Here is a 10,013-nt window from a genome sequence, read left to right as displayed (position 1 = left end):
AAGTAACTCAAAATCATCCTTATTTTAATTAAAAAAAACTTGTATATTCTACCACAATAAAAAAAAAAAGATTATGTTAGATGAGTCAAATTAAAGCTGAAATTAAAAGTTATTTTTTTTTAAAAAATTATAAATTATTTTCAAAACCATAAATCTTCAAATTAAAATAAGGAGCAAGTCACGCTAACACTAACTTTTTACATCTCGCTATTTCTCTAAATCTACGGTGAGGATAAGCCATTCTTTTCTCTCTTTTTGTTACTGGCACATTATTTTACCGACATCTTTATTTTCCAGTTTCTTTCGTTAATAAATTAAGTGGTTTATAGCACTTTTTATTAAAAAATTGTGAACAACACCAAATATGAACATTCAAACTTAACATTAATTATCTACAATTAATTTTACACCAAAACACAAACTACACGTTCTTTGTTATTTTTGTGGTTCCTATTATTCTCACTGTGTGCTTTGTTAATTGTTTTCTTACACTAATTTTTTACATTTTTTTTAAACTATTTTCAAAAATGATCTCTCTCTCTCTCTCTCTCTCGCTCTCATTGATCAACAAAAAAGACTTATATAAGATCTCCAAAATCTGAAAGTTGAGCACCAAAAAGTTGGGAGTTTCAACACCTCAAAAAATCAAGAAAGCTGATTCAATGGATAAAGTGTCTGCATCTCTTTCTTCTCCTTCTTCTTCTACTTCTTCTTCTTCTTCTTCTTCTTCTCACCAAGAGCTGATCACTTCTGCTGCAATGAAGGAGTTATCCAAAGGACTCAAGCTTTTGGCCCAGCTTCAAACTCTTCTCCTTCCATATTTACCAGAATCCAATCAACTCAATCTAGCCAACAACCTCTTCCAAGACACTTTCAATTCACTCTCACTCTCTCTCTCTATTCTTCAATCTTCTTGTCATCATCTTCCTCCAGAGCACATGAACAAGTTTCATCAAGATAGATGTGATCTTAATTATAATCTCAGTGGTCATCACTACAAAAGGTATATATATATATATATATATGCATATATTTGCATATGTATGTGTGGTTTATCAATGATATGAATTCATGATTTGAAATTTGATTGCAGGAAGCGTAAGGATGCAATTACAACTGTTACATCTAAGCCATTCTTTGATGGGTACCAATGGAAAAAATATGGACAAAAGAAGATCAAGAACTCCATGTTTCAAAGGTTTGAAGTTTTAAAATTATATAGCTTGATGTTTTGAGTACTGTGTATTAATTAAACCTGTGAGTTTAAACTTGTTGTCATGATGTAGAACATACTACAAATGCATAGATGGAGCATGCAAAGCAACAAAGACAGTCCAACAAAAAGATCACTGTGAGCCTCCAAACTTTATGGTAACTTATGGAATGCAACACACCTGCAACGTAGCAGAGATCAACCAATTGGAATTCATAATGGATTCTTCAACTCCAACACACACTTTGGTTCCAATTATAGAATCAAACTCTTTCATGATGAACAAACAACAAGAGCAAACATCATCTTCAACCTCTGATCAGTTTCAATGTTATAATAACTCTTCAGAAGAGACTACTGTTACTGCACAAGCACTGCCTGTTGATGATAGTGCTATGGACCAAGTGAGTAGTGATAACATACCAAAAATATTCTCACCTTCTTGTGATTTATTTTATAATTATGAGGAGAATGAGAGTGCTTGGATGATGGAAGAAGGGATTAGATCATCTCATGAGTTTAATTCATTTGTTGGGGATGGTTTCCTCTTTTGATCTATTTCAATCAAGCATGCATGTAAGTATGTAATACTAATTAAGGTGGTTATTGATCAGAATTAATATATAATGCATTACATTCTCTTTGCTTATAATATGAGCACGTGTTGTCAAGATTTTAAGGTTGGAGTCTCCTCTTTTCAAAATGATTTTTCCACATAAATTTATGTAAAATATGAGGCTCATTTTGATGTTAGATGTTAATCTTATCTTTGAAGGGAATAAATGTATGTAAAATATAAGGCTCATTTTGGGTTATTATAAAATATTTAGAGGAAAGAATACATTACAAGTGTGACAAAATTCTTGGATCAACTCATGGTTTATCGAAAGGATTTCTTTTTTTTTTTAAACAGTGGTACCATACAAAATATATTAGAGAAGAAATAAGAACCAAGTACAAGGAATGATGTCAACTATTGGATAGCCCAATAGTATGACACAAAAATATAGAGGGGAGGGTGAGCGTTTGAATCCTTTCCCCGGTAGTACATAGTACACCTAGATCGATATTATTCATCAGTATTATTTATGATTCGGGTGTGAATCCCCGTGGGAGAAACAATAGTTTCACCCCTCTAAAATTAGCATGAGATTTTTTTTAGAAGTCAGTAAATCACTGCTATACCTTCATATCTATTTGTCTCTCTGACAATCTCTTAAATAAGGGGTACTTATCACCTATTCATAAAAAAATAAAAAATAAAAAATACAAAGAATGAGAAAAAAAAAACATCTAGCAAAACTATAGAGATAGTACAAGAAAGATGTCTTTTCACATATTGTGATAGGCTGATAGCAGAATACACCTTTAAATAATATAATATTTGATATTATAAACAGATAAATTTTAATGGTAGCATCTCTATTATTATTTGTGCATTTTTTAATATTACATGTTATAATCTTTGGCCATTTATCAATTGTTTTGAAAAATAAAAATAGTAAAATAAAAGCCGGAGTTATTATTTTAATTATTCCAATAGTAAAATCCATATCATCTTCAAACTATTTTACATTTAATTTGTTGTCACAAGGGGAAGAAAAATATAAAAGATTAATTAATATTTAATCATAATTTTGAGTCTTTATTTTGCAAATTACTCTTTAATTTTTTTCCCATCAAATTGTTCTTTTTATTTGATCTCAGAGAATAAATTATAATTTATAAATGAATTTGTATATCCTCAATTTACAAAACATCAAGATTTTTATGCAAATTTATTTTATGAATATGTATAAACTTAAAAAAATAATAATATAAAGTAATTATAGATTCATACATAAAGCATATTAAAAATATTGCATCTATTAATTATTAGAAGGGGATTAACACCCTAAAACCTAAACACTAAATTCTAAACCCAAGTTTCATTTGGGTTATGAATAGATTTTCCAGGGTTAAAGTCTATAAATAATGGCAATCGCCTTATCCATCCCTGCGAGGGGCAAAGAAACCTCCGGACTAATCGAAAATCTTAATTTGTCAAAGTCATCGCTCATTTTTTTATAAGAATTCACAGTATGTTAAATCTTGGTAAGGTTCTTCGTTTTGTATCTTCTGAGATTAAAGTGACAAGGTAGGGATGACTATCTTACTAGGAGCAAATTTAGTTTAATACAAATCATGCTTTGGAATGAAAGCTAGTTTCAAATTGGTTTCTTGCACTCTTCTTTGCATACAAGTTGATTATACTGGATTTTTTATGGATTCAATATATGTGTATAGATATAACTTCTTAGAAGTAAATATGAAAGAGAATTTTTTTTATACATGCATTATGTGTGCTTATGAAAAAACCAACCATGTTAATTATTGGATAACCTAAAAATATAACAGATTGCAAAAATGAGGGTGAGGGTTCTAATCCTTTTCTAGCTACAGTATTGTTCCTTGTATTGTTTGTACATATATGGACATAAGTACTAGTTAGAAGTAGGTCATGTGAGAGAAATAATAGTTTCAACCTCCATTCATAAATAAATACTAATAATTAATTATTTTACCTCAAAAAAAAAATTAATTATTTCAAAAATACGATTTAAAAATAACGTGAGTGTTGCACGTGATAAATTGACTTGAATTCCAAGTCTATCACCATATCTTATCTGTTAGACTACATCCAACAAAGCATGAACAATCAATCAATCAATGGACGTTATTGGCTAACCAAATATGTGGGGATCTTAATTAAGTTTGTTGACCCACAAATTTAAAAGAAAAATAAATAAAAAATAAAAGACATAGTTTGATTAAAAGTACTAGTCAATGCTTAATATAAACCACCTTAATCGAGAAAAGGAAGTGTTATCAGGAATTAGGACTATATATCTGGGTTTAAATCATTTGAATTTTTTTTAATTATAAGGAAAAAGAATATTTAATGAAAAGATTAAGCTTATGAACTGTCTTTTCTTACTAAGTTGTGGATTACTAGTTTAAGTATATGTGTTAAGTTATTGTTAGCTTAAGAATCGTTTTATTTACCATGAATGAAGTTTTTAAAATATGAAATATCAAATAACGTTTAAATGTAAGTTATATGAGTAATGCCACTAAAAATATCTCAAATGAAATTAAGTAGTCTCTTTCATATCATTCATATCATTTGGAAATACACTGGTGGAGCTGCTTTCAATTATATTGTCCAAGCTTTATCTTGTTTCTCACATGCTACTTATGTGATATATTTATTTATTCTGATTTAATATTGATTTTATCAATATTATATATATATATATATATATATATAATAACGTGTATGTTGATATGGATGCTAACTTCACATCCATATCATTAGAATTACCAATTCGGTCCATCAATTTGACCTGAATATCATTACAATAGAGAAATAATAAATATATTTTTTATCAGAAAGAGTAACCAAGTGAAAAATTAAAATTAAAAATAAAAAAAAATGAACCAAAAGACATATATTACATGTTTTTGTTCACGTGGACATGCCCGACATAGTCACAATCCTTTTGAAAAATATGGATAAATTGAGTAAGGAAATTTAAACCATAGTTTTTTATAATTTCTCTTTTTTGATTTAAATCATATAATATGACAAACCACCTTTTGATCAATTGGTATCGGGTCTCTTGCGTAGAGCGCTCGTTTCAAAGGAAACCCGAGATCGAATTATATGTCCGCGCAAGGTGAGGGCACGGGTGGCATTGAGCTTGCGGTTGCACTCCACGCACGTGCACGCCCCTGATTGAAGCTTATCGTCCTCTTAAAAAAAATCATCTAATAAGTAAATAATAATAAATATATAAAAATTACATTAGAAAAATCTCAAAATTAGGAAAAAAATCATTAATGAGAGAGAATTAGGAGCCACCGTTAGTTACAAAATCTAAAAATCAGTTGATTGTTTAGAATTTGTAAAAGTATTTATTTATTTACTTTAAAAAATGCCATGATTGATCACCTGCATGCATGTTTGTGCATACATGTGTATCGTAGTAGCATATAGATGCATTATATATATATATATATATATATATGAGAAATTCATATAATTCCTCCAACTTTGTCACTTAATTAAATAATTTTGTGGACTATTTTATATCTCAAAAAAGTCATTTTTTTTCTGACACCATCTAATAACTTATTTTTCAGTACTTTTGTCAGAAATGTCCTTCAATAATTTTAAACAGAAACACAAAATAGTAAACAACAAATTAAGATATTAAACATCAACAACAAATATTAAACAAAAACGTTACATTTTAAATGAATACTTGTCTTGTTACACATTAACACACAATATTAAATAAAAAATATAATTAATAAACGGGAAGTACATTTTGTAAGGGAGGCAAAATTAGATTTTTAAATAAAATAAACTGATGCAGGGACTGAAAAATAGGTAAAATGAAAAAAGAAGGGCTGCAGAAGAAATTGAAACATCAGAACTGCAGGGGTTATTTGAAAAGTTATAAGGACTAATAAATAATTTTTCATATATATATATTTCAAATTATACCAACAAACTTTCATATTATTATTATTATTATTACAAATTTTTATAAAAATAAAAACAAAAAAGAACTGCAAAATACCACATCAAGAATAGGCTTTAGAAAAAAAAAGATTATTTTTATAGAAATTTGCTATTATTGAATATAATGAGTTGTTATTTATAATCAAGGGTGGCTTAAGTTAATTAGTGGCATAAATCCGAATTTTAGAATAACCCCTCTAAAAGATATCTGTTTGTTTGTCTTTCTCCGTGTTACTACTCAAGAGATATATTTCAAATTTATGAGCAAAACTCATAAAAGTAAGAATGTAACAATATAAAAATTACAAAAAAAAATCTCATATTTATAATTAAAAGAAATAAATATTATATTAATTTTAAAAAAATAAATGCATGAGAAAAGCCATTATAGAGGATTAAAATAGAATTTTAAAATGTTGGTCATAGAAAATTAAATTTAATATCTTAAGGTGTTATTTTAAATTTTAAAAATTAGTTAAGATTATATAATATTGGCTAAATATTAAATAATATATTTTCATATTATGATAATTATTGGGAGTCCTTCAAAATTTTAAGTTTTTAAAATTATCATTAAAAAATATAAAGATGAGGCCTTAAAATTAAAATTGTTACTAAAAATTTAAAAACGACGTCTTAAAAAGCATTGGGGGCTTAAAGCAATTGCTTCATTAGCCTTACCCTTGAGCCGGCCTTGTTTATAATCAAAACTAGAATTATTAATTCTAATATCAATGGTTATTGTTAGTGCAGTCGTACTATAATTGGCATGATTTGACACATAGTCAAGGTGACGTGGTAATTTAAGTGACGTGACATAATTGATGACATGACAAGACATGGTGACATGGCAAGGAGTCTTGACTTGGAGGCAAATATCTTAAAGATCTTGGTGGAGTTATTTTTGGCAATGTATTCAAGTTGAAGACAAGATTATATTAAGACCATATTTAAGGTGATTTGATTGAAGACTAAATATGGATGAAGCTTAATTGAGAAAATACCTATTTATGGTATGATTGAAGGCTATTGATGGTATGATTTGAAGAAATCTTAATGAGAATGATTGAAGACTATTAAGGGCAAGATTTGAAGACATGCCTATTGTTGGCATGATTGAGATGATTGATTGAAGATCTTTATGGAGAATCTTTGAAAACTAAACCTACAAGGTTGAAGACTAAGTTTGGCAAGTTTCGTGAAGACGCACAAGGACGTGCACTCCTTATGAGGGGACTGCGTGATGAGAAACTGAGGAGGTAGGCTAGTTGCCGGCAGTCGGGATCGGGAGATTTGGCTGCACCGACTCGGACTAAGCATGACCGGGAGGTTGATGGGTCTTGAGGTCGTCTACAATATAACCAAAACTCAGTCAAGTCAGCAGTCAGGTCCATGTTCCAATTCACATTACAACAGGAGTTGCAACAGTTAATTTTGGAACGTTTTTAAATTAGTAGCTGCGGAGATTCTAAAAAAGCTATGTGCTATATTTGGGACGTTGAGGCTTCTATATAAGCTACTTTGCTCGTAGATTGTAAGGGTGACTCGTGGAGGAGAGTGTGTGAGCACTAGACAATCTAGTGAGGGTAGTGATCTTTATTGTTTGAGAGTGTGAGTAACAAGTGTTTCTACTCATGTATTTTCACCTCTTTTAATGGATTGTTTATTTCAGGGTTTGGCCCCCCAGACGTTGGTGAGTGGACGTCGAACTGGGTTACCAATGTCGTGTGTCTTTTTCTTTATTGATTTGTGTGATATTTCTATGAGTGTTTGAGTATTCTTTAAAACCCACAAACCACACCGAAAGAACTAACAGTTATGAACTGGCATGAAACAATAGAGAATACATCATTGTATAATGAGTAAGGAAGTCAAAGCAATTATTGGATAGATTTTCTTGATGGATTTGCATACATTGAACTATCAATATTATTGTCAAAGATAGTTAATTCAAGAAAGAGAAATTCACACTTGTTCACTATTATGAACATTGAAATTTCACACAAATAAATTCAACAAATTAATAATATACACAATATCTACTTGACTTCATGTCAATTAAAGACTTTCTTGTTATTTTGGAATAGGACAGTGGAGGATTTGTTCACAACTCGTGCTGAGAATTGGATTCCTTCAAAAGCAAATAGTTAAATAACAAAAAGGTGTAAAGAGAATAGTAGCAATTATTCAATTTTCTTTCTCCTAGAAGGTTACAATATTAGCCTTAAATAAATAATAAAATAAGACTAAGTTTAGTGATAAATATATATAAAATTAAAAACTAATTACAAAAATTAAGGGATAATTAAAATGGAAAGAATAATTAAACATTAATGAAAACAATAATCAAATATGGATGGAAAATCTTCTACCATTGATTGAGTTGTTTAAATTTTAAACTTAAATTTTCACTTTAATGAAGGCTCAAGTTACAATCTTGCTTGCAGATGCTAAGCCAATCGAACTTTGCCAAATGTATAATCATCATTCAATCAATGTCATATTTCTAATATCATTGTATTCTTGCATGAGAGAGAGAAAGAGAGATCTATGAAATTCTAAAATTTAAATATTACTAAAATTAAGTGTTAAAACATAATTTTGGATTATATATAGTACGCATTAATCACACAAAGAGTGTAGAACCCTCAAGCCATAATATAATAATAATAATAATAATAATAATAAAAACAGAAGCAAAGATAAACAAGGATTGGAAGACTTCCAAAACTTTGTATGATTTTTTTTTTTTAGAAAAACAACAAGCGCCGGAACTCAGAGACGAACATGTGGGGGAGCTGCGCTCACCATCAAAACCGTGCCCTCACCTTGCGCGAGATAAGGATCAAACTCTGGGAGTCACGCTCGACACTTGAGGCGAACACCCTACGTAAGGGACCAATGCTGTAATACCCTGAACCTTTGGATACCTGTTGGAAAATATATTCAGGGTATTACTACAGTTACAGTAAGAATTTTTCTACAGAGTAACCTTGTGGAGAAACCCTAAGTGGAAAGAACAAGGACTTAAGTGTAAAAAGTTTTTTTAAAAGATTTTTGGGTTAAAGAGTAATAGAAAAAGGATTGATATGAAATGCTTGTGAAAACTAAGGACTGAAAAGGTAAGATGAAGGGACCTTTTTTTGAAATATTGTGTTATACTTCAGGGACCATTGGATAATTTGAAAGGACCTTTTGAGAATACTATTTCATAATTCAGGGACCATTGATGAGTTTTTCAGGGACTGTTTTGTAAGAAATTATATTTCTAGGGACTGAAATTGAATTTCGGCTGAATCATAAGTTAGAGAAAAATCTAGACTCTTGAGTGTTCATCTTCTTCATCTCCTTCTATTTCTTTTCCCTCGCTACGATGAAACCGTGAGTTATAAAAGGGCGATGATGGAGCTTTGTGCTTGATGGAGGGAGAATAGGATGAAGTATTGTTTGGTAAGTATTGTGATGATTTATTTATTGGTATACTTGAATGTATGTGTGTGTGTATTTGGTGGATTTGATGAAGAAAAATGATTTATTTGGGTTGAAAAAGCATGTTTAATTATTGTAGATGATGAGTGTATGAAATTGTTTTGAGAAAACCTTGTATTCGAGTTGAAAATCGCTTGAAATGGAGATGAGGTTGCCGGAATTACTGTAGCATTACTGTAGCACCGAGATTAGGGTTTGGTTGGATTAATTAAATTGATTATGATGATTAAGGTGTTAATGATGATTGTTGGATTGAAATGGGTTGAGTTAGTCCAATTGATTTGATTTGATCAAACCAAGTTGAATTGATTTGGTTGGTTGAGTTGAGTTGATTTGGTTGAGTTGGGCTTGATCAAATCAAGTTGATATGGGTTGGGTTTGGTTCAGTTGATTTTGGGTTAAGGGTTTTGGACTGAACCAAGTTGGTTCAATGGATTTTGAATAAGAATTGAGTTGGTTCAAGCTGGTTCAGTTTGATTGAGTTTGGTTCAGTGGAATTAAGCTTGGTTCAGTGCAATTGAGCTTGGTTCAATGGAATTGAGATTGGTTCAGATTGGTTTAGCTGTGTTTCGTCTAAATTGAGCTGGTTTAAATGCAATTGAAGGCCAGTTGGACTGTGCAAGGTTGGATTTTAACCGATTGGAGTGAGTGGGCCCAATAGAGAGTCTATTATTGTTTATAGTATTTTTATTTTTGGGTTTAAATGTGTTATTTATTTTTTTATATTATTATTCTTGTTAG

At 30.1% G+C, this 10,013-nt stretch overlaps 1 protein-coding gene across 1 annotated transcript; it reads left to right on the top strand.

The window, feature by feature from the left end:
• The first annotated feature begins 632 nt into the window (after positions 1–632).
• Positions 633–1,849, top strand: LOC120269447 (WRKY DNA-binding transcription factor 70-like). Its single transcript, XM_039276776.1, has 3 exons — positions 633–1,003; positions 1,094–1,198; positions 1,287–1,849. Exons 1-3 carry the CDS (start codon positions 663–665, stop codon positions 1,765–1,767), a joined length of 927 nt encoding a protein of 308 aa, XP_039132710.1. The 5' UTR covers positions 633–662; the 3' UTR covers positions 1,768–1,849.
• Positions 1,850–10,013: the final 8,164 nt, after the last annotated feature.

Source organism: Dioscorea cayenensis, chromosome 9 (genome assembly GCF_009730915.1).
Source record: "Dioscorea cayenensis subsp. rotundata cultivar TDr96_F1 chromosome 9, TDr96_F1_v2_PseudoChromosome.rev07_lg8_w22 25.fasta, whole genome shotgun sequence".
In the NCBI taxonomy this organism is placed as follows: domain Eukaryota; kingdom Viridiplantae; phylum Streptophyta; class Magnoliopsida; order Dioscoreales; family Dioscoreaceae; genus Dioscorea; species Dioscorea cayenensis.
This window is presented reverse-complemented; position numbering and strand designations above follow the sequence as displayed.

Coding starts and splice junctions, on each gene's coding strand:
- LOC120269447 (XM_039276776.1), top strand. CDS start 663: ATGGATAAAGTGTCTGCATCTCTTTCTTCTCCTTCTTCTTCTACTTCT. Junction 1,004..1,093: donor AGTGGTCATCACTACAAAAG/GTATATATATAT, acceptor ATTTGATTGCAG/GAAGCGTAAGGATGCAATTA. Junction 1,199..1,286: donor AAGAACTCCATGTTTCAAAG/GTTTGAAGTTTT, acceptor GTCATGATGTAG/AACATACTACAAATGCATAG.